Source organism: Grus americana, chromosome 6, assembly GCF_028858705.1.
Source record: "Grus americana isolate bGruAme1 chromosome 6, bGruAme1.mat, whole genome shotgun sequence".
NCBI lineage: Eukaryota > Metazoa > Chordata > Aves > Gruiformes > Gruidae > Grus > Grus americana.
This window is the reverse complement of record NC_072857.1, coordinates 29526738-29552695: the sequence shown is the minus strand read 5'-3', so window position 1 is coordinate 29552695 and position 25958 is coordinate 29526738. Positions and strand designations below refer to the sequence as shown.

Below are 25958 nucleotides of genomic sequence, written 5' to 3'. Positions count from 1 at the left end.
TGCACAACTCTGATAGATTAAAACTCTAAACTTTTGATTCCAATGGATGAGGAGGGTAGGGCCTGACAGAAACTCAGCACTAAAGTTGACAAGGAGTAAACAAAGATTATTATCAGAATGGTCTTGTTTTAAATTATGCATGCCTTATTATTTTTTAAAATAACGACCAGCTAAATATCTGTATCAAATAGTCACAATGTCTACTTTTAAAAATTAAACATTTTTTGAGCTCAGTGTACTAATAGCAAAGGAATGATGTACAGTCCTTGCTGTGTATAGCTGCTGTACGCCACGCAATTTCTTTCTGCATTCAGTAACACTGAGCTTAAAGTGGTTAAAAAAAAAATTACAGGTTTTAAAGATTTCAGACTAATTGTCTCCTACCTTTCTTGCTTTACTGAAGAGAAAATGCTAAGGCTTTACAAAACAAACAACATTCAACAGGCAAATTTTAAAACCATTTTTATGAGAGGACTAATAGGTTTATTTTAAGGACCATTAACATACAGACATCTGTTTTGTAAACCAATGCAAATATTTTCTAAGTAGCAAAGACTCTCATCCCAGAATATCAGCCTCATTAATGATTGAAGATTACATTATTAAAAAAAATTCCTTTTGTTCAGTTCAGAATAGCATGAACTCTTACTCAATAAAGATGTATGAAAATACAATAGAGAAAAAAAGTAGAGTAATACTGTAAGAAGAAACATGAAGATGTTAAGCTCACCATACAAATTCTAGAGGGAAATGAAACTCAGCAATGCTTGAAAGTGAAAAGTAGTTAAACCAGAACAGGAAAAAAAGTCACAGAGTAGCAAATACTGTACAGATTTTGCCTTCAACATGCTCTTAAAATTTATATAAGCAAAACCACAATCCAGGACACAAACACATTAGGAACCAGTACACTGGCAGGACTATTCAAAAGGCCCAATTCACATATTAGGAATTTCTTCTGTCAGTACCTGAACTGTCTGGACCTGTGGAGACTGAATAACTGACGGCTGGGCAGCCTGAATTACTCCATGCACTTGAACCGTCTGCCCATTGGGCAGCTGAACTAAGGTCACCGTGGGCGCAGAAGACGTTGCGTGAGCTGCTGGCATAGATACCTGCAAAGAAAAGACTGTGAGCATAAATTAGGTTATTGCAAAATCTTCTTATTTCACTACCAAGAACACTTTTTTGGTGAAAGAATTATGTCTCTTCTAAGACCCCGGTTAGGTGACCCAGATGTTTCAGTGTAATATAAAAGCCCCTGAACTGCCTAAGCCAAACATCTGACCTACTTTACAAATTAATCTAATGCAGAATTTCTGCAAGCTCAAAACATCGCTTGTAAAAACACTGACAATAATAAGAAAAACACAACTGCCTCTATTTTGAGGTAACCTAATAAAACCACATTATTACCTGTCGCTTACTTCAGTTAGATATTGCTAGGACTTGGGCGTACTCCTACAGACACTGCTGAGTCAAAAGCAGAAACATACGGGAGTGGAGCTATTTTTGTTCTCACTCTCACTCAAGAAAATGCAAAGTGTTTGCCAGATGTAAGAAGTTAAAATTTTTAGTTAAAACTTCAGACTTTCTAGAGATTAAACCATATTGAGTAGCTGGCAAAGACCATTTAAATAAAGAAAACTGACCACATGTTCAGACAGAAAACTCATGGGTTTGCAGTGGAAACGAATGGTTTGTAGGCAGTTACTGTGATTCAGTGTAACGGGTCAGCACAAACTCTAGTCTTATTCTACGAGGAAAAATGGCCTACATTTTAAACCCTCAGTTCCTAAACACAACTTTGTTTCTCCAGCACACACCTGCAGGCAGAGCGGCTATGCCAACAGGAATACGCTGACTTCAGCACGGTACATTAGCACTGCGTGCACAGCCACGTGTCCTGTGCAGGGGCTCGGGCTGCGAAGACAGGGATACCCGCACAAAGCTGTTCACGTCACGCAGGGAAGTCTCACTCTGGCAGGTCGCAAGAACTATTATGGGCGGCTGAAGGGCCGTGCACTGAGGTTGCTACGCAGCTGGGCAGATGTCCTGGTGCACATCCAGTACTCGGCAACTGTCTGGTGACACGATGCACGTGTTCACGCTGGGGGAGCTCCCTGAAAGGCAGAAGGGTGCCAGGACTGCCGTACCAGTGCACACGGCCCTCGGTTTGTGCCCGACTCGCACCACCGTAGCCCTCAGGGAAAGAGTGCAGGCAAGCGTGAGCTGCTCTCGCAGACCACAGCCAGGTCATGGGTCGCTGACTACCCAGCCTTCTCCTACACACCCAAGTTTGGAAAATTTATCAATCCTCCAGTATTCAATGGCACTTTCAAGAAATTCGATCCATGTAGCTACAATGCGAGAAGGGGCTGCACTGCTGTCCTACCTAACCTCAAGGAGCTGCTCTGTACCGAATGCAGAACTAAATCCTCTGCTGTCCTCATGAACACAGGGTTCTCAAAAAGCTGCAGTAGCTGATCTCTGAATTTCGTAAACATCCGCCACTTACAAGGAAATCTTGCTTAACAACAAAATTAAGGGGAATTACATGTAGGCCTCTCTCCTCCACAGCTGTCTCTCCCTAATCCACACATGTGCTTTTGCCTTTACCTTCTTTTTTTATGAAAATGGCTGTAGCATTACATGGCAGTACTTAACTCACATCTGAGAGAAACCAGAGCTGAGATTAACATGAGCACACTTTCCTCTGGCAAATTATATTCCTTTACCAAGCAACCTTTTTTAATAATGCATTTCTGACTAAACAGTCCTTGGCAATGGCAGCAAAGCTGATCAACTGGAGGCCACACTGCGGTTGGATTAAGCCAACAGCAGAGTGTAACTTCCGCAGATGTCTCTGACTCATACCTTGTGGAACTGGAACGAGTTTCCTTTTGACTCTGAAAACTACCCTGAACTCACTAAAAATGCAGCAATTAAACTAAGCTTACAAGAGGGGTGACCTCACAGGAGACAATGAAAGAATTAAATTGACATAATTAGTTATTCAGATTTGCCTAAGCCTCTAAGGGCACTCCTTAATGCCAAACACTGCCACTTCACGTATTAAAAATATCTAGTAACGTAACACTGATGTGAACAAGACAAGGAATTATGTTTAGACTGTTATATCACCTCCACAAGGAATATAAAGCCTGGGGGAAAGCTAAGGTGCAAATAATACAGTGAATGGCGACAGAGGACATTAGGAAAAATGTAACATATTTCTTTGTGGTTCACGTGGATTTTAACCATAGCTGTATAGCTTTTTCTTACTTGGAAAAAATTCTCATTCAAGTACCGGTGTAATTTTGACTGAGTAAAGTGCATTTAACCCACTACCTATCTGTAAGTTCAGCTACCCGGAGGTTAGTATGTTAGCACACAAATTTAAAACATTCTTGCTTCTCTGGACTAAATCTTAATGTATATCGAGTGAGAAGCAGTTTACTGGTTTTGCAAGAGAAATAAACTACTTCCACTCAGTTCACACTGAAGTGTTATTCACACCACCTACATCCTGTGCCTAAGTTAGACAGTGAGAAAACTGCCCAAAGAGGCAAGCTGGTGCAGGGCAGCTGGTGGCCTGTAAATTCACACTAAGGCTTCACTGAACAACATCACCCTGTGCATTTCAACAACTCCAATCCCTATACTATCACTTAAATGGAAGTGTACTATCTCTGGTTTACTAAAAGGTGTAATGACTTTAAAAAGATATTAATAATTTATAAAACGATAAATGATTTAACACTTCTGCCACTTAAAAGACACTCAATTCCCCAAACCATGAGATCTAAAAAACCTGTTTGTTCTTTGCAGACTGCAAATAGTTTTAAAATGAAATGGTTACAGAAGAGAGCCGAACAGATTCTGTACTCATTTACACAATGGAGTTGCTTCTGCCAACCCTCAGTATATCCAAGAATGAAACTGGGTTCAAAAATTAGAGATGCAGTTGGGATCGGATTTCTTGTCTCTCCAAAATAATTTGGGGATAATAAAGGATCTACTACTGTCTCTCTAAACAATTCTGTGAAAATCTGGAGGACAGAAGGATAACATGAGTTGTCAAACACCAAGTTGTTCCACTTGATTATAATGTTTATTGATAAGATGTTGTATTTGCTGCATTATTTATCTACATTTTCAATTTCGGGGTTTTTTTAATAATTAAACTGACTGCTATAGACAAGTTTCTAACAGAAAACATAACAACAAAACAATCCAATCAATATAAAGAAGACAGTAAATTACATGTTTTGGAAAAAATACCTTTCAGTGGTATGGTTGTGGTAAAGAATGCTATAAATATTTTCATTCATTATTCTGTTAACATTACACAGTTTACACACATACATTTCTTCAGAACTAACAGAACCTAGTGTGATGGGAAGTTAAAAATCTCTACTGCTTTAAAAATGTGAAAGCAAATATTAAAGGAACTATACATCGCACCTGTTTCAGAATTGTATTAATGGAACCTTCTCTCAGGTCCATGAGTAGACATTACCCTCTTAAAAAAATTACCCAATAGGTAAAACTATTATACCATATGATTTTATACCTGGGCTAACGTTGCAATCTGTGGTTGTGCCTGTACTGTCATCTGTTGGGTTTCTGCCTCTGTAACGGCTGCATCTCCACTCTGCTGGTTCTCTGCTCCAGATTCCATGGTCATTTAGTAACCTACAATCACAATATTTGTCATAAGTCTGGGTTGGTATGCAAGTCCATTATTCTTGGTGGATCTGGTAGCAATCACTGCAGCTGAATTCCCATTACTACATACTGTTTTCATTTCCTTATTATAATGTTGCCAAACTATTAGCATTCAGGCAAAATTTTTTCATGCCAGGTGTCTGCCTCAGGTTGATTTTTCTGTGTGTAATGTTTCCAAAAAACAGGTCCAGTCTCCTTCAACAATGAGATCGGATAAAAATGCGTTTTGCTCATCTTAAAAAAATCGCTTGAGCAATTGCACTATGATGATTTAGTACCTCCGCAATTTGGAATAACGACCGACAGTTTGTCAGGAAGGGCACTCCCTCAGTGCCAAGGTGACAATATGCCTGCCCTGCTACAGCCCTCCCTCTGTCCCGCAACTGCAGTTTGCAGATAACCCATAGCAATTGCTTCTGCCTTGGGCACTTAAAAGTTTTCAGCCTTCTGTCTGAACTGAACATGCAACATTTCCATGCAAAGTCTTTCCACAACCGGACTGTGTATGGCCCTACGTCACAGCAACATAGTCTTTTCTACTCAGCATTTTAAAGTCAGTATATATAATGATGGAAGCCATTTCTACTTGAACCTTACTGCAAATAAATATTTTCAGAGGTACATAGTATTTTGTCATGACCTAAGTTTTGTATCATATATAGCTCCTAATACAGTTCTATTTCTAAGCAATAACTGAGCAAGCCTAGATCACACAACTCTATAAAAAGAGGTTGCATAACTTTCAAAACCATGCATGTAGGCAGAGTGCAATGAATGTTAAATTCTGCACTGATTTGTGAAAATTTCTTTTCAGTTCTTCTTTAAATACTGATATAAAAATATTTAATATATAACAAAGAACTTCAAAATACAAGGAAATGCTCCCAATGGTGATATAGCAATACCACTGTCTTATATGGAACTACAAATACCAAATATTAAGAATTAATATTACCTCCATGACAAAATCCTAATCCTGTGTACCACCCCATGCTGCCCAATCTACTCAGGCCTCTGGCTACCTTGAGGCAGCACACCTCTTCAGAGCTGGAGCAAAACAACTAGTAGAGCATTTCTGCTTTGGGAAAGGGCCTGGAGGCAGAGGATGCTCAGATCAGAAGAAAGGTGGAAAGAAGGAGAAATGCCCCTCTCTTTGCTCAACTTTACTGGGCCACCCCCCAGGAAAAGTGTCAATACAGGTGGTGGTACCATGACCACATTCAAGACATTTCATTTTAAACACAAAGTCAGGGAAACTTCAATTTCAACGCAAACTATACCTCAGTATCACAGGAACAAGAATAGCCTTTGGAGATGTGTTGCCTAAAGCAGCAGAGTCACACTTCAACCCTGAGTATAATAAGAAATTTCTGTCTTACAGTAAATGATTGCTAATTAACAAAGATAAATTGCATTTTAAAGTAGTAGCTGCAGCTCACATCAGAAGAAAGCAAGTCAGAGTATATAAATCAAAATCTGTATATTTAGTATTGAAAGTGACTGTTCAAATGACCTTTGTGTGTGTGTGTGTGAACACTGATATGTTTAGGTACCAAATATTTAGTTCCAACATCAGTTTAGAAACTCTTAGGAAATGAAAAGAAGGAAAAGAATTAAATCTCATTTTCCTTAAAAACAAACAATGAAAGAAAACTTAAAAAATTTTGGAAACAACTAAGTAAATTCTTCTAAGCACCTGAAATTTTGTTCTGCCTCTCCCTGTTGCCATGATTTTTGTCCTACACAAACCAGGCAGTAGTCTGACGAACGCTCATAAACAATACTCTACCTATATGTATATACTGGTAAACTTGCCATGAAAGAAACTAATTGTAAACTCGCTGCATTTTAAGTAGTCTAAACATTACAATTTTTATAAGAACATCAAGACTAGCCTGTGTCCATGTAAATATAATAACTCCATTCTTTCCTACAGTAACAAGTCTTCTCCTTGTTGCATTTCATCTTCCAGAAAACACAAAAGAAAACCCATGCACTATTACTATTTGTAATATACATTACCAAATAGTTCTTAAAGACTTCATTAATGACAACAGTTTAGGTGGTTTTCTATTCCAACTTCAACAAATGAGTTATATTTTAACAGTCTTAGTCCTCCATGTTATACACCCAGTATTTTTTTTAGTGTTCTGCATTTTCAAAAGTGCAAACTACAAACCAGACTACCATAGGTTCCCCTTTGATTTTTTATCATTTTTAAGTAGATAGCTAGTTTTATCACTTTTTTTGCAAGTATCAGCCAGTTTGTCCAAAGCAAGCAAATCAACAACTTTCTCCCAATTCCTATGCATGTATCAGGGAGACTCCAGTCAAAAGACTACCTCCACAGAACCATTTCAGAAGCAGATCTTTTGCATCAGCAACATCTCCTAGGCAAGTATCTGAAAAGAACTTCAAAAAAACCCCAATTTCCCAGCTACAAATTCAAGTATGTTGCAAAACTAATAATGCTTTTGTTTGCTGATAGAAATCGTGACTCCAGTATTGAGTCAATTGCTATACAAATGGGATTAGAAATAGATGAAATGTGCAAGTGAGGAGTCTCTTGAATCAGGTATTTAGCAATGTTCACAAAGGTAGATGTTGTCAAATTCCTGCTGATAAATGCAATGCTTTCCTAGGAAGAATTTCCAATCCTCTCATACGCTATTCAGCAAAGGCCCTCTGTTTTTACAAGCTTGGTTTCTCCACTTGCATCATCTTTTGCATATGTAATCAGCAAAAAGCATCAACTGTTTGAGGTTCTCCCTCTTCTACAACACCAACATTTCAGAAATCAAATTCTTAACCTGACTTGCAAACACCTAAAAGGAACCTCCTCAGAACATAGAGTAAGCACCAAGCAATGCAGGAAGCTGCCTGCAAGATTTACACCTTGACACATGCAGCTGAAGCCAGTTTCCAACATGACTTGTAGTTTTCAGACGAGCTCTTAGTCTTAAGTTATTTTCAGGTTCTAAGTACTCTTGAATTTGGTTCAATTTACCTTGCACTTATACATCACAGTATTTGTATTCTAACATCTTTACTACTACCTTTTATAATAACTTGTGTGAAAAAGAAGGAATTGGATATTTGAGCATCACAACATCATGTTCCAGATACTCTGACTACTACATTGTTTCACGTTTGCTTTAACAGTATGGTATGATTAAGATTACCAAGATATACAAGGCCAGCCACCTAGAACATAAATACACGCTAAGTTGTGTGTACAGATAAGATGATCATGGCTGAAATTAAGGTTGTAAATTCCTGTTAGTTCCTGCAATATACAACGTAACCGGTGAAATGATGTTTGGTTTGAAACCATAAACCTCCCCACACATACAAATGAATGGCAATCCTTACACCTCCCTTCCAAGCTCTCAGTTATGCCTAGGCTAGACAAGCTTTGATGACCAGTACCCCAGTGCCTTTCTGTTCCTGTGGGTGCTCAGGCTCACCCCGCCATCCCATCCTTTCGCTCCTCCTGCCTCCTTCGCAGTGGCCCACCCCGCTCCCTGGCACCGATTTCCCTGGCAGCCACCACACCAGGACTTCTCAAATGGAGGCGAGGATCTGAAAGTGTCCTGGTGGGGAACAAGTGTCCAGGGCAGGGAAGGCATACGGGAGCGGAGGGAGCACACCTTCTCATTCCTCTCTGCTTCCAGGCTACTTTCCATCTTGTCAGGAGGGGACACACCCCACACTTTGAGAAAAAATGAGTAATTGCTGTAGTTCATCTTGAACCAAGTACTCTAAATGAAACTAACTGAAAAAACAGGTAGCTATTAAGAACCAGAGTTGGAAAACCAGAGTCTGCTTGCCCAAAACACCCCGGCAATGAACTCTGAACACAGGTTAAGAAAGCTGATGAGATTACCTGGTCAGAGACGGTTTAACTCATGACTTTTATGTAACACACAATTTTCTTTATTAGTTCAAAAGAGCTAGTATTATACTTACTAATACCTTCTTAATAGCATACTTACTAATGTTCTGAAACTCAGAGATGAAGAGCCAAACAGCAAAACATTCAGCTGACACTCAGTAATTTCTTTTAGCCAAATCAGGGCTGGGAGAAAGAAATTCAGCAGAAGATAACTAACTGTACTAGAATTTACAGGAGGACAGCAGAAGATGGATGCTAATAAACATAAACAGTTGCAGAATGCAGGGGAAACTGAACTACACACAGAATAGAAAAATCCAAATAAACTTGTCTCCTTAGTTGCATAAACCTGGGAAAGGGGCCCAGGCACTACTGCAGACAGTTCACTGCAGATTTCTGCTTAACATGCATCTGTAACACGAAAAGCTAAAGTGTTAGACTGCAACAGTAATAAGTCACAGGGTAATCTTTAAAAATTATATTTCTAGAGATGGACCCTATACCTCTGGACTACAGTGCAGATGTTGGGAGCCCATCTTAAAAATGGGTTCTGTGGAATCTGCATGTTCAGAGAAAGCAAGCATTTGGGGCAATGAAAACCTGTTGTATGAACAGAGTGGATAGAATTGTATTACTTACTCCAGAAAGGAGAGAAATGCTTCAAAAACTAAAAATATACTTAAATTAGTAACAGGGTAAGTCAACAAGAAACATTCAATGTTTGATTATAAGAACAGCGAAGCTGAAAGGTGGCAAATTTAAAAGTATAAAAATGAAAATTTAAAAATATCTATTAGAAAAATGAACATTGATACTTCATGTACAGCACAAATAGAGTACTGATGCTCCTGATGATAAGCAATTTATCATGAAAATTTAAAAATATCTATTAGAAAAATGAACATTGATACTTCATGTACAGCACAAATAGAGTACTGATGCTCCTGATGATAAGCAATTTATCAGGATTCAAACAGGGTTTAGGCATGCACATGGATAACAAGAATATCCAGAATTAGTGTGGTTATTTCATAGCACAAGTAGTGCAGAACTGAATGGAAGATAAAACCTCATGAGTCAGGATTTAAATCAATCTCTAATCCTTAAAAATTCAAATAAAGATTTTCGGGGGCAGGGGGGGAGATTATGTCACATGTAATTCTTGCAGGTTTCAGTAGTCTTGTGAGGTACCTACTGATCTTCACTATCTTAAAGACAGGATGCTAAACTAGGTGTGCTACAGATAATGGCAACTCCTGTAATCCTTGTAATTTAAAGTGAGCATCAATGCTGTCTATTCAGAGCATGAGCAGAGTTACCTCTCCTCCCATCTGCTTACAGAGCCAGAAAGATATAATTCTGTCTTCCCACAGCTTTCATATCATCTTCTTCACTCTTTAATACCCACCTATTGATACGTCTGTGGTCTCCCTGGTATATCTTGCTTTCTTACTTCTTTTCCTATTTCCTATCCCAAACATCCCCACAAACTCCAGCATCTCTCCTGAACGTTAGGCTCTGTTCCTTGGTTTTTCCTTGCCTCCAAATGTGGAGCTCCTTTCCCAAACACCACCAAATCCAAGAACCACAATACCTCACTGTGGCTGTTACAGCAGATATAACTTTCCATCCGCTTTCGTAGATGAAGGTCCTGAATGCCCCAAAGCTTTCTGTGCTTTTCAGTTGTACCAGCTGGCACAGTAAAACATACTACCCTTCCCTGAAACATGCTACCTTTCCCAGAAACATGCTACCTTTCCCAGAAAGCCTTTCTTTTGTCTTTAGTAACATCGTGGTGACAACGCACTGTTACAGTTAATGCTTACGCTGACAGTTATTGGCCACATAATATAACTACACCTTGAGGCAACATGTTTGCTTTACACCTCAGACCTACTGTCACAGCCTGCTCACAAGCAAGCACAGCTTTACCAAGTGACACGCTTTGAAGTCTCCTTCTCCTCCATAGCTAGATGATGCCTTCGGGTTTTATTTTATTAAAATACACACCCAGATTTTGAAGAACAACATGACAGTCTCCAAAACCAGTGCAGAACAGAGACCAAACAAACCTATGCCCATTTTGAGCCCGACTTGGGCCACATCCAGTCAGCCATTCACTTGGCCATCACCTGCAGAGGCCATCTCTTCTGTCACACAAGGTTCCTGACCCAGTTCAATATCCAGCCACCGCTCATGGCAATGAAGAGCTGGGGCAACGAGGGGGCTGAGGGAAGGGAAATGGAGGCAATGCTTGTTTCTCAAGCCCTGTATTCGGATTTATTCACAGCAGGCATGCCAGTACGATTGTTCAGGAAGCAAATACAGCTCCACCATCGAAAGTTCCAGGAATTCAGCTCACTCCATATTTACTATTTGTGGCTTGATAAAGCCACAGATCCACCATGAAAGCACTGAAAAGGTCATCACCACCCCTTTTGTATGCTATTACTTGTTTTCATCTTTTCAGTGTAATTACCAAGGACATTCACATGAAATCTGTAAACATTTCCACTGTTACCTTGCGGCATGCCAGCCCTCTCAGCCGCGGCTCAACAACTGCTTTATGAACTCCACTCAATGGCTGCCAGACTGCAAATGTTCAGAGAAAAATAATTTTATTTACAGCTTACACGTGGGACTTCAAATAACCAGTAATAAATGCTCAACAGGACAAGACAGGCCCATAATTCTCTCTGTCGCTAATGACTACAGTGGGTTGGCATAGGAATTGCAATTTATACCAGAGCTTCTCTGTCATCCCAGGCTGGCACTGCCTCTGCCCCTGTCCCCTGGGTATTTGCTGCACTCTCCTTGGGGTGACAAGACAGTGTGCCATACTGTGAACACAACCTATGTTTGTTGCTTCATCTTAAATTTACCTTTTATCACTTCTCTGAATGGGTTCATCACACAGCCACTCGATGATGGGGCCAGCTTCAAGGCAGTGCAGGGGCTGGGCAAACCAAGTGGAAGTAAAAGAATTGGCCTCAACAACCACCTCTACTGAAAACGCCAAAAATGGAGAAGAGTCTTCAGATTATTTGCATTCACACACACCAATCTGCCAGGCAAATTAAAGAATAAAAAGCTGGAAAAATTCCTCTTGTCAGTGAAGTTAAAATATTTGATCTTGAACTTAAAAGTAAAATTGAATCTCACTGTAAAGAGATCTTGCACAAAGCAGAATCAGAGCATCAACTGAATGTAATACCTGTAGTCCCACTTCTCTCTCCATCAATATGACACTTGGAGAAGCATCTGAAAACTCTTTGCAGACTGAATACATGCTGTAACAGCCAATGCAAGAGAGGCAAAGTAGTATTTTCATACAGATCACATAAGAAATGCAACCAGGAGCCTTGATTATGTGTAACGAACTTTTCTGGCTCATGACTTTTCTAACAGAACTTCTAGTGCAGTGGTAGCTGCACTTCCAAAGTCAGCGAACATTTCTCATACTTAACACATTTAGATAAATAAATGATGAAAGCATTGGAGGAAATTACTTGTGTTGCATGCCAGATCTGCCTTTCACTAAAGAAAAAGCAGTGGCAGATTTTAAAACAAGGGCAGAAGACCGAAAATCTAATCTCGCAGCTACAGCGGCAAGCACCCAAATCGGCGATCAGCTCTAGATTTTGTTTTCTGTTAGCGTAACACAAGAAAGATGACATTTACCAGGCAGATGGTGAATCAGTATGCACAGGTAAGGTGTGTGAGTGGAAGTTGCTTAAACACTCTTCACTGCTGGATTTTCCTGATTTGACTCCACACTCCTGGCACTGTACTAGTCTCTAGGGTTTCTGCCTTTGAGCTTTTTAAAAAGGAAAAGAGACTCTGATAGCAACTAACTGCAATTTATTTCTTGTATCACAGATTCTATGAACAAGAGCATCCAGCAAGCACTTGGTACGCACACATACTTTAATTCAAGCTTAATCTATACTGCCTTTTCTTGCCTAATACAGAATCATCAGGAGATGATTACAACCTTTTCCTTCAAGAATGTGAATTGGGTACTAAAAGCAAGGGTGAACCCTCCTGCCCAGTTTTAAAAAAAAAACTTATAAATTTTAATTCTACTGATAATACATATATTAAAAAAACCCCAAACACACACAACTTTTTCCTATTTAAACGACAATATCTTATCTAATAGTCAGGATAGGTCCTATGTGACTACATCAGTTCTGCAAAGAGCTCAGTAGAAATCTGCGTGGGGGAGACCAAAGCAAGTATTTCCTAAGGCATTAACAATGAAAAGCAAACAAATGCCTCTCCACTGTCTTATCCCTTTTGCATTCAGAAATTCCCCCAAAATACTGTCAGACTTCACTTAGATAAAAAAGAAATGCCAAAACAAATCCCAGAAAGGTTATAAAGTCAGTGGGTAACTATTATTATTAGTGAAAACACAGTCCATAAACACGTTCTATTTATAAATGCTCTGTCCTCATAGTGAATGCACTTAGGATATTAGAAGACTAATTCACCTGCTTTATGTCTGTGATCCCTAATGTGTGACAGAATTGTCATAACTACTGATAAACACCTTCAGTGAATATGCGTAGCAAAAAAAAAACCAAAACGAAAACCCCAAAGCTGTCTGCAAACTGAATTTTAGAGAAAACAGATATTTTTAGGGATGTCCTAGGCAGTATATACAATCTGTTAATAAGGACTTCACCAGAACTTGCTGGTTTCTGAGAATTCAGCACATTTTGTAGTTCTTACACATTTGTTGCCAATACCATATTTACGCAGTGCATTTACATACAATCTGACCGCACTTTACTACAGCTTACCATCTTTTCTCTGACTTTACTTTTAGAACATAAAAAGCACCTAATTTTCAACCTATGCTGATTTCTTGTACTTGCTATTAACTGTAGAAAGAAGCTTTCCTTTCACAAAAATGAAACCACGTGAAATTGTCAAAATACACGCCTCTCTTCTCCATGTCTACTGAAAGTACTGTGGCTCACTTTGCCAGGTGTAGCTGCTGGTTACTTAATAAAAATTATCACATCAATGTATCTGAACAGTATAATTTGTACACAGACATCTTTAATGCAACATAAAAGACAAGCATCAAATGATTTTTTTATGACAGCATCTCGGAGCTCATGCTCCGACTGAATACATCATGAACTCTAGGAACAAGTTCTTTGCAATTGGTACAGGCTTTGCAAATTAATAATCAGCATAGCCACTCATGATGAGGTTTAATTTCTGGCCCTAGTCAAACCTCCTTTTACCTTTGACTGAAACAGCAGTGGGTGGAGAAGTGAGGAATAAATGACTCCACGAGACCTGAAGCTGACCTCTCAGCACAACTGACTGCAGTGACATGAAGCCAGCCGCTTCTCACATTTGCCACTTCCAACTCCAGTGATAAACTGTGACCACAGCTAGTCTGATGGCAGTTTTTAATAAAAGAACGAAGATACAATTACATCCGTACTAACACTAGTATGTTGGGGTGTGGGGATGTGTCTCTCCAAAAGGGAGACCCTGTGATGCTACTAGATGCTCCACTTCACCAACACCGCTCACTTCTGCAAACAGCAGGCACCTCACACAGCAAGGTGGGGACAGCACCTGCTCAGCCCATGGTGAAAGCTTGATGGACACGAACCAGCACCCATCTAAAAGCCATGGTGGGTATTAATGCAGCCTGAACCCAAGTAATGTGAGTGCAGCAATGGGTGTGATAAACTAACATCTCTTTCCTTCTAACGAGGCCCTGTGCCCAAGCTGGTACACCCTACCTCTTAGTGCAGGTTGCTACCTTGGGTTCAGCACTACGCTAAAGCAGCTATGTGAGCCCTGCGTAAGGAGATAGGTTGTACCTGGCTGGCCCAGCGAGTAATTAAGAAACAGTGCTCTGGTACCACCCAGCCATCTAGACACACCAAATAAATAATTCATCCTGCTGTGCTGGTCAACAAGCAGAACATTTTGGGCTACCTCCTTTCATAGGAAACATTGGCACATGAAGATGTTCCCGCAGAAGAGCTAAGGCAGTCCATTGTGACGGAAGGGAAAGCCAGTTCTGCAAGCAGAGACCTTCTCCTTCCCTGGTGATGGAGAAAATGGGGCATGATGTTAGAAAAGAGGACTGTGTCCCTACCAACCAATGAAAGGAGTATTTGGAGCAGAAAATGATGCCAAGTCAGTAAGGTTAAGATCCATCTAAGAAGGTGCATTCCTTTTTTCCACTGGGTAGACCTGCCAGGGTCATTCAGATGGATCCTATTTGTTCTCCTTCATATGTATTTTCATGTCTTATGGCCTTTTACTGCCCTGTCATTCATTCTGGCAGAGTAAAACCCACCTAAATGCTGCATGAAATATTTGACGTTTTGACACATTGTAAGGATCTTTGTCCCCATGCCAAGCAACTTTTAAACATCCCAGGTCAGAGGCATCAGCTGGAAGAATTGCTGCAATCCCAAACCTGTGGCAGCGTGCCAACTCTGTAGGAAGAGACTCTACATGTTTGTATTAAATAAATTGTTATCCCTGAGGTGGGGAAACTACTGGAACTTGTTCTCAGCAACCAACTACAGGAGCGATGACTGACAGCTCAACAGAGCTATACTCCTAGCGAGAGTGAAGTAGGACTATGATGTTCTTAAGACAAGGGTATTTAATAACAGTGCCTCCTGTGCAGGGTTTGCTCTATATAGTGGTACAGAGATTTGCATAGTCTTGATCACTGGGTCCACAACAAATGCTTAAGTGAACAACACTAAAGCTACTTTGAAATTATATAGATCACCCAGCTCTCTTCTGGTGCTCAGAGCAGATCAGCAACAACTTATTATAAAGTAAAAATAAAACCCAGAGCATTATGCAGACTCACATCAGTCTAGTTAACCTGAGTGCTCCAAGCCCAAGGACCAAGAATACAACATATAGTAATTTTACACCTGTAACAGAGAAAGGAATCACCTCCATTCAGGTGTGTCCTTAATTGTAATAATTACATACCAGCTAGGATTTAATGGAAGCATATGCAGGAATGTGATGAAGACAGAAAATCATATAAATGTTTATTATTATTATTACCTGAAATCTTTCCATTCCAAAGTAATTTGTTTCCAGAATCTCTGTTAATTTTACTGTGAAAATATTAATACACACTTCACATTTATCAGAATAGAGTACTGTAAGACTGGACTGAAGGTTCTTAGAGATTACACTGATTAAAGATGACATTCTAATGTAATATGAATGCAAATTTATATTCCGAAACTTAATTTTCTGGAAAGTGCCGGAAATTCAGGGGACTTTCCCATGAATAAAGCAAATGTTTCCTTTCCCATCCATACCATATGATGTCATGCTCAGTAAATAAATGGGAGGTTGGCCAAGAAGCGGTGTGGCTCAGGAACTTGCTGAGCATCAGTTCCAGGTGGTGAGCAATGGTGCTGTGCATCGCTTGTTTTGTATATTCTTTTATCATTATCATTATTCTCTTCCTTTTCTGTCCTATTATGTCCTGTTATTTTCTGTTCTAAACAAGTTTTACCTTGTTTCTTTTCGATTCTCTCCTCCATCCCGCTGTGAGGGGAGAGTGAGCAAATGGCTGTATGGTTGTTTTAATTGCCAGCTGGGGTTAAACCATGACAAAAAAGTAGGATCTACCCAGAGCCAGGTGCTGTACAGAGTCCTGACAAGAGATGGCCATTAGCATAACAAGCAAAATATAGACAATTTAAAAAAAGCCTGAGGTTTGAATACTGTAGGTCACCTCAGCAAAATACTGCAGACTGAAAAGGGTCAGATGTTGAAACCCCAAAGTGATACAAACTGCACTTGTTTTCACATCATTCTTCTGTTTCAGAGAACTATCAAATCAGTTAAGAAATTCAAGGCAAGCATGGAGTTTTAGGTATTATCAGCAGAATAGTTAAACTTGACAAGAGAATTTTCAGTAGAATTTGTGTCTGCGCTGAGATTTTGTCTGTTGGGGAGAAGGGACAGCTCTGTTGCTAATGTTTCTAACCCACTTCTGAATGTCAGTGGCTAAAGGATTAATGCATAAAAAATGCCACTTCTTATGTTTACGCTGCAAGCTTTATAGGCAGAAATTATTCAAACTGTTCATTCCATTTGATGCTTGGAACGTATTTCTGGAGTTCAACCCATAGTATAAGAGTGTGAAGTTATATACCTTGGTAAATATTGGAAAGTCTTGTTCAAAAAAAACACAACACTTTTAATGAGTTCAGAAAGAAAACACAACAAAATGGATGTTTCAGACCAATGCCTTCAGTGTTTTATTAATAGATTATCAGTAGATCTGGTTATCTGAAAGTAAGACAGACTGAATTATTTATACAAAGCTGATAATTACTAGATATAAAGCCAAATGTCTGAAACAAATTCAAAATAACCTGTATCTGCAGAAGCAACACACTTTTGGTTATGCTTTAATAGCTTTGTTTCTTAACAGGCAATATAGACTATTTTTTGCTTCAATGCTTTTAAGTAAGTGAAAACTTTTGAAATTTTTCTGCAGTTGGAGTGCCACAGTAGAGTATGCCCAGGTATGCACAAAAAAAACCAGCACTTCCTTACAAACCTTGTCCTTGTTCACCTTCTGAATGCATCCTATTCACAAAATTTATTGCAACATTAAAACCAAAAGATATGGGGCTTAAGCCACAGCTCAGACTTGGAAACACCTTAAATCCTAAAATTGCTCTGGCTTTACTACTTATATTGAAATCATTGTTGCTTTGTCAATTAGCACTAGTCTTGAAGCAACAGCAGACACATTATCTTGCTTAATGTACCAAAATTAAATCTATGACCCACCCTCTCCCTAAAAAACAACTGAAACTAAACAGTGACCAAATTCTGTAGTAAAATAATTTTGAATGATGTTATCAACTGAGTGGATTCCAGAACTGAGAATAATGTATCTTGGTTCTCAAGTACTTAACTGGAGTTTAAGACCTGTATTACCTGTGGGCAACAAAATTGTCTTGATGGAACAGAGATGTGACTTGCTGGTAACGCTGAAGGTCAGAACGATGACCTTGAGTAAGCAACAGGAGCCATCGATGAACCAGAAAGGGCCACAGAAAGAAACGGAATCCATGTTTTGCATCAGTTTGTTGCACACAAAAGAAAATCTCCCTTTTGCTTTCTGCTACTGCAGTCTTACAAGCATTTCTGTTGGCAGCACTGCCAGCTCAGGCTCTGCTTTCCTCCTGATTCTTTCTTATTTACACCGTTACAGCTCTCTCTGAGGCTGTGTAGTAAATGGGACTGGGCAACCAATTTGCACCACAGACAGACCAGAAAATGCAATTTATTTTTATCCTGGACCAATTCTCTGATCCAGTTCACGTCATTGCCTCACAAATAGCCACACCAGTGCTACTGGCACAGGAGCAGGAACAGGGAGGGTAGAGCAGAGTCCACCCTGCTGCAGACAGGCCTGCCAATGAAAGCAAAGTAGATCAAATCATGGGTATCAGTGTCATAAGACTGCAGTAAGTCAACAAAGATGCTGAAGAAAAGAAAACATCTAGATTCTGTAATTTATTATTGTTTTACTGATGACTCTGCTTAAGAGTGGGAGGCTGGAAACAGGATGATTATATTTTATATACTCAACATTAGCTTTGTGAGAATTGGGCAGACAGACACATTTTTCTAACAGCCACATCAGTGACAATGCAGTTTGCAGCAGGTAACATAATTCTTCCTCTACCCAGCCCAGGATAACATGCACTGGTTATACACTCCACATTAACCTTATACTACAACTTTCATGCTAGTAGTTTCAGCCACAATTATTTCCAAATCAGGATGAAAGGCTACAAACAATCAGTTTGTAGTAACAGTGAAACTAAAGTGAGCTCACTGCCCAGATGCCTTGGGCCAACTGACAGGATTTACACCCAGGTGTTAGACCTGGACTCCTTCTGGAGCTTCGTCTTTCAACTTGGGCTTGGTTAAAGAAATGTTATATATAATTCTCCCCATCTGACTGGGCTCCTCAAAAAGAAAGGGACCTAAGAGATATACTGATCCAACCTCTTGAGAAGACTGAAACCTGCCTCTGGTGAGGAGTAGCTAGTTCAACCACACAGGTGTCACCAGGCTTTCAAAAAAGGGAAACTTTCCTCTTGTGGTTTTTGTTTTTGGGTTTGGTTTTTTTTTTTTTTCTTTCTGCAACTGATACACTTCCTGTGTTCTAGCTCTCCTAGCTGCAAAGACAAACTGACATGGCCCTGACCACCATGGACAGAGCCCTACTCTTCCTTCTTTCACGCCGCATCATGCATGTGCTGCAGTTCCCTGAGATGGGTCTGCTGACCCAGCTCTCTGCTGCTGAAAGGAGAAAATTGTGTCCCCCTCCTCCCTTTCCCTGCCATCTCCCTACAAATTTGCACCACTGTTGGTGCTAACAGTATCTCAATCACCAACCAATTCAGCTCGCTCACACAGAAGAAAACTAACCTGACATAAAAGCACAGTTTTCTCCTGGGTTAGTGATTTGAACTGGCTCATTAGATTTTACATACAATCAACATTACAGCCAACGTAAGGGATGGGTGAACACCACACAACCAGGAGCAGGAGGGAAGGAAGACGTCTGTCTCTTGAGAACCACATACAGTTGTATCAGTTCAGATGAAACCACAGCAACAGACTACTTCTGTTGGTATTATGCTGTGGCGTTAGTACACACTGCCCTTTTTCACATCTTCCCTCCCTTGGTATCTCCCAGAATTTTCCTATCAGCGCGAGAGAGAAAAATTTGGATGAGTTTCCTTAAGATGGGCAGGGGTCCTACTTCTTTAGTGACGCCCTAGACTTTTTTCCAAGAGAAAGCTCTCTACAATCTACAAAAACATAAATTTACAAACCCTGCTCATATTGCATGTCACTTGGAGGAGTGGACAGGCACCAGCAGAGTTTGAGGCTGCGCCAGCTATGCAGAGCCACAGGAAGTCATCGGAAAAAGGCAAGAAAATAAATGCTTCGCATCCATTATTCCACGGGGTATAAAAGATAAGGTAGGTGAGAAGAGATTTTACACTCAAGCCCTACGAAAGGTGCAAGGGAAAGCAAAATCTGATTGATATTTGAATAGCAGTAGAGAACGAGAGAAGATTTAGGGTAGCATCTATCAGAAAAATGCGTGTGATATTGGAGCCAAAAACATCAGAGGTTGTAGTGTTGCTGGAGAGATGATTAAGAAGATTGCAGCAAAGAGCTGCAGAGAATGGCGACGGGAGGTTAGAAGTTAGAACAAAGCATGTGAGAAGAGGACTGAGGAAGTGAACATAATAGTTGTTAAAAAAACACATAGAAGGTGTTTTAAGACAAGTAAATAGGTAGCACAACAAACAGTATGTATACATGATATTAAAGTTTGGGAACAGCTGCTGCTCATGTTCATTTGCTCATATTTAGCACACCTAAAAACTTAAACTTAGCTAAATGATCCAGCGCTGCAGCAAGAACAACTACAACAGGATCTAGGCCATCCAGCTCACTTATAAACACAGCAATAATTTAAAAAATGTATGTAGACTGCATTTTCTCATTTAGCAGCACTACTATTTGAGCTGCCCTTATCTTCCTGTGCATTCCAGCCCCATCCCTTTCCCCGACTATGCTGGTATGGCAACTGTGCAGCCGTGCAGCAACCAGGGGAGGGAATGATCCAGGTGAAAAACAATCAGGCTCCCCACCCCACAGCCTGCTGGATCATTTCCCCACTCAGGCTGACCATGCGATAGCCCAAACATTTGTGCCAGTGCAATGCAGAAGACATGAACAAATCACCAGACATGGAGGTTGCTTCAGCCAATATTACTGTCAAAAAAAGTATGTGGAACTATAGTTTCAGTCTGTCAGGAAGTAGATAAACTTCAGAAATTCATTTCTCTGACTATCTTTTTTTTTTTTTGAGTCTGCTCAAGAAAAGAACCCGTTCTTTCCTAAGTTTAGAAAGCTATGTGAAAAAGTTTCTGCCAGAAGAGGAAAATACAACCCAAATTTACAGTTCTTCCAAATGTGGAGAAAAAAATTTTGCTGATAATCTCATTGACCAAACAAGCTATTGCTAGAACAACACCTTGAGGATCAGAGATTTTTTACACATCACTTGAACTCTCCCCTCCAAAAAGTATGAAAACATCAAGAGTAGACATTTTTGTTTCAGTTTCCTGCATGAAGGTAGCTTCAAAATAGTTCATTATAAGGCCTCCTGCAGCTTTGTCTAAAGTAGCTAGTGTAGTCTTCTGTCAGAGACCAATTGAAAAGTAATGAAATCCAGAACAGCAATTGGCAGGGCTCTCCCATCTTACGAACTATTTTTTCCATCTTTCATCTAATGGGTTTGATTTATGACAAACATCGAATCTCACAATATTCTCAGGTAAAAAGCAGGTATGCTTATTATCTTAAGCAGTAAAAGAAACCCTGTACCTACGCACTTTGCTCGAAATCATTGAAAGTACCTAACAAGCATCAGTGCTGCTTTTAACTTGTATGTATGTATATTATGTTTTACATATATATAAAACATATGCATGCATCCAAACAGGAACACACTTCCTTCAAATTCCTTACTCTCTCCCCTTTAAGTGGCTCTTCCTCCACCTACAGTTTTCTATTCTCTCCACTTCGCACAGGATACTCTAAATCCAGCACTGCCAGAAGGAAAAAAAAAAAAAAGAAAAAGCAGCAGCATGAAATGAGAAAATCCTTGTCTGTTTTCAGATGCTATTTTACCTAGAAGATCAACTAGACCCTGGCACATCTTCATCTCCTGCACAGCTGACAAGGCTGTTTTAGAAACATGGAAAAATGGAAGGTGTCGTATTTGTTCTCACTCACCTTTTTAATTGTGGTACAACCAAGTGATCTAAAAGTTTTGAAGAATAAAATAGATATCAATGCCTTCATGCTGGGCGATGTACAAAGATCGTTAACCGCAGATTGCTCAGGTTTTCATAATCACCATGAAATATGACTGCACAGACTGCAGATGAGGCAACACAATTTTTGATTCTGAGAAAAATCACTGCCTTGTCATGAAACTTCAACTGTATGCAGTTAGGGCACCAGAGCACTCAAACTGAATTCAGCAGGCTTGTTTCTGTAGATGAGGAATGCTGTAACGTCCCATGAAACTAACTTTAGATTCATGGCAGAAAGCTAGCACGGCCTTCTCACTGCACAAAAGCCTTGCGAAGTGCGGCATGATCTCCACTTGCTTCCAGAGATCCGAAAATAGAGGTGAAGTGTGAATATCCCATTTGTTTCACAAGTGTGTCAACAGAAATTCCTAGTCAGGGCCTTGTCTACTATCAAAATCTGCACCTACAGAGCTGTAGCTGCAGTTAGGCAAGCGAGGCTGTTTGCTTCTTACTGCAGTGGATCAGCTACTTTCCAGAATAAGCTCAGCTACTACAGAATATTTTATATTTGACACCAGTACCAGCAATAGCTACACTGGTGCAGGCTTCCAGGAAACAGACAGATTGATGACTTGACAGTCTAAATGAGATGTTTCTAAATTTTCTGTATCAACAGATCCCTCTCCCCTTTCAGACCTTTGGGGTTTTTTTTATCACCAGAAGTATGGGGGGGGGGGGGGAAAAGATCAGATGCAGACCATTTATTGCAGATCCAGACACAAAGCTGAGAGTACAATGATGTGCTATCACTGAAATTAAAGCATTACAAGTCATTACACTCTTCTTTCCTACATGCAACTATGCAAATATTTTTAGGTCACCTGTAAGTGATGCTTAGCAAATACACAACTACCTCTCTGCTCCCTTTTCTCTCTGATCTGAGGATACAAAGCTGGTGAGGAAATGCAGAGATCTGTGTTAGAAAACATGGATCTGAGAGTCTTCCACTCTTATGAAATAAATAAAATAAAATGTTGTGTTTCTAAAGCTACAAAAAACAAGGAAGGATTTACTGTCACATTTTTGTATTTAAAATGAAGCGCATATTCCATCAAACCAAGAATGAATGAAATACACCAATCGCTAACACTCTCTTTAATCAACTATCAACAGCTACATTGCTTACTGAAGTCCTCAGATGTCTATTAATCAATTACTTTAGAAACTCTCTTCTCATGTTGGTATTATTCAGAGTGAAGTGATGTAGAGCAGCTTTGGCCTTCATTTCAAAAGAAGTGGTGGAAGTGACAGAAAACAGAAATTTATATATGAGGAAGGACAGGCCTATCTACACATGTGAATCACAAATACCTGTCTTGAATAAAACCTTATTTCAATGACTTCACATTTTACTGTAAAAATCCACAATTGTTGATACAGGGAAAGGTAGAGACCCTAGTACATGCAAGCAGAGTCTCAAAATTCCTGTATTTCAAAATACAGTGTTTGGTGGTCACAATGGGACTGAACAGAGACACTGGATATTCCTAAGTCTCTCATCCTTTATTTAAGAAATAGGAAACTTGTTTCTAACCTCAGAAAAAAGAATAGTTTCATGACAGGTGTTATTCCAAAAGCAGATTATGTGCAGGCATGTCAATATTTAAGAGGGAGTTAGAAAACAAAAAAGATTTTTACAAAAGTGTTTTTGGGAAGAAAAGTCATATGACCTATAAAATTTTTTTTAATCCTTGTATATATTTGAGAGGTGCAACAATCTTTGTTTAAACTAAGTTTAAGATGACTGCCATGTCATTTTTCCTTATTACTGCTGTACACAAAAATGCAGATATCCAGGTTTTGAAAGCAGAAATGAAGTAAAAAATGTCTTCTATTCTTGGCAACAAAATGGGAAAAAAGCCCCACAGCCGCAGCAAGGCAAGGCTGGTGTAAGGTGGAAAAGGCAGTGGAGTTGCTATTTGCTATTAAAGCAGGGATAGAGGTCAAATCCTGCTCGCTGTGCAGCACCTAAGAGTCAGTGGAAAAATGTCAAAAGCAAATCCCAAACCAAGATTTACCAGCCACGGCCAGGCTCAAGTTCGCTTTGGGTTAAAAACACTAACAGGAAAGAAATAACGGAGCAAAAGGGAACCGTATCTCTGTTACGTGATCTGCGCATCGGGCTTAAAACTCTTCCCTCCAATATTTCCCCGGAGCGCGGTGTTGGGTGACCGAGCACCATTACCCCTTCTACAGCCTGCTGGAGACTGCCGTGCCCCACGCTGCAAATGAAAGTAAACCACCAGACCAAGCGCTGGCCCGAGCTTCTGTGCACAGATTTTATTAAAAACTTCTCGTTACAGAGCCTAGGAGCGTGTTACAGAGCCTAGGAGCACCCCACGTACTCGTTTCCATCACGGCAAGAGTTTGTTTGTTTATTTATTTATACAGCGCACTCGGGTCACCGGGGAAGTGAAACTCTCCGGGCGCGGAGCGGCGGGCGCAGGGGGCCGGGGCGGCCCCGCAGGAGGGCTGCCCGCCCGCCCCGCCGTCACGGCCGGCCCCGCGTCCCCGGAGCCCGGCGGGGCCGCGCCGGCCGGTAGGCCGCGCCCGGAGCCGCCGCCGACCGAGTCGGGCAGCGCCGGGGGCAGGAAGAGGGGCGCGCGGCGGCGGGGAAGCAGACCGAAGCGCACACGGAGGGGCGGCGCGGGGAGGGGGCGCCCCGCCACAGAGGGGGCGCGGGTGGGTGCGCGGACACCCCCCGCCGCCGCTCCCCCCTCGTCGTCTTCCTCCGCCGCCTCCTCCAGGGGCCGGGGGGCGCGATCCCCCGTCCCCGCCGCGGTGAGCGCCGCCGCTGGCTGCCGCCAGAGTCGCCGCCGCCGCCCGGCCGTGGCGGCCACCGCCGCCGCCGGGGCCGGCTCCCATCCGCCATTATCCTTTGTTCGCGGCGGCGGCGGGGATGTTGCAGGGCTCGGCTCCATCTTTAAAGCGGGCGCCCCTCCCGCGGGCGGTGCAAGGCCGGGCCCCCGCGTCCTGCCGCCCGGCGGCTCCCCTGGTCCCCGCCGGGCTCCATTTCCTTCCCTCCCCCCCGCCCCTGTTTGCTGGGCGCCTTCCTCCTCTTACCGGTTACCAGGCTGCTCCGTCACTGCTTTCGTTCGCGCCTAGGATCTCGCCGCAGTTTTATTCTCTCCCCCACGTAACACACCGCGTCAAACTACACCTCCGCCGCGTCACTCACACACACACAGGCGCTCCCAGCCCGGCGACAGGCAGGCAGCGGCCGACTGAGGAGCGCCAGCCAGGGAGCAAGCGCCGAGCGCGCCGCGGCCCGCACGGAAAACGCCGAGCGCTCACGGAAAACGCCGAACGCCCAGCAGGCGGCGGGAACGGCCGAGCGCGCCGCCGGCCCCCGCGGAAACAGCCGAGCGACCGCGGAAACGAACGAAGCGCCCCGGAGGGGAGGCGGAAAGAGCCGAGCGGCCGCGGGAAGGCGCGAACAGCGCTTCCGCCCGGGGCGGCCCGCGCGGAAAGCACCGAGTGGGGCTGGGGGGGAGGGGGGGAGCGCGTCCTCCTTTACCCCTCCTCCCCGCCCCCCGTACCCCGCTTCTGCCGGGCGCGCGAGCCGGGCCGAGTGGGCCGGAAAGCCGCGAGCGCTCACGGAAACGTCCGAGCCGCCCCGGAGCCGGGTGACGAGCGCGGGCCCGTCTGCTCCGGCTACCCCACTGAGGGCGCTGGGCCCCCCGAGTTCACCAAGAACGTCCCCACGCACACACTGGCGCCCCGGGGGGGCACCCACCTCCCCCAGCCCCACAGGGCTGCCCACGCTCTGGGCGTCCTGCCCTGGGTGCCCCACTGCCAGGACAGCTGTCAAGATTCAGGCCCCCGATTCTCCCCCCCGAGACCCAACCGCCCCTTGTCTCCGCAGGCCCAACATGGTGGGTGAGGTGCTGTGGCAAGGCCGTGCTGCCTCTCCACAATGCCTCCCGGCTGCTCGGGTCCCCACTGTCCCCTCCCCACGTTGTTAGGCACTCACGTCCTTCATGTTGCTCCTCTAAACCTTCCCCTGCTGCCTGGCTTTTGGTCCAGGCTGCGACTCCCGTCCTGCTCCGTGCCCCCGCTGGCCCTGTGTCCAGCCCTGGCAGCCCAAAGCCAGGCGCAGGGTGACTGCTGCTCCATCACGACACAAATACCCCTGTGAAATCCCCCAGCCCTGAGCAACCGGCCCCCGTCAGCACCACAGGGACAAACCTGTTTTGACAGAGATGCAGACACCGAAGCTGTAAAACCACAATTTTCAGAGCGGCTGTGACCGAGGCGACAGTTTGCACCCATGGTGCCAGCCCCGTGCTTCACCGCCTCTCAGGAGGGACATGGGGTCATGGCGGGGCAGGGGACGGGATACGGGTTTGTGTCTCATCAGAGAAGAGGAG

General features: G+C 42.4%; 1 protein-coding gene across 5 annotated transcripts in view; it reads right to left on the bottom strand.

The window, feature by feature from the left end:
* Positions 1-24879, bottom strand: part of CREB1 (cAMP responsive element binding protein 1) — a 41504-nt gene extending 16625 nt beyond the window's left edge. For 3 of the 5 annotated variants that reach the window (XM_054829731.1, XM_054829730.1, XM_054829732.1), the window contains exons 1-3: positions 24652-24879; positions 4577-4698; positions 969-1115 (exon numbers count right to left, since the gene is read on the bottom strand). In XM_054829731.1, the coding sequence (XP_054685706.1) occupies positions 969-1115; positions 4577-4690 (261 nt within the window). In that variant the 5' untranslated portion in view covers positions 4691-4698; positions 24652-24879. Of the gene's footprint in view, positions 1-968; positions 1116-1826; positions 2124-4576; positions 4699-24651 lie in introns of those variants that run through there. The other 2 variants (XM_054829735.1, XM_054829734.1) reach the window with 2 other exon arrangements.
* Between the last annotated feature and the right edge of the window lie 1079 nt (positions 24880-25958).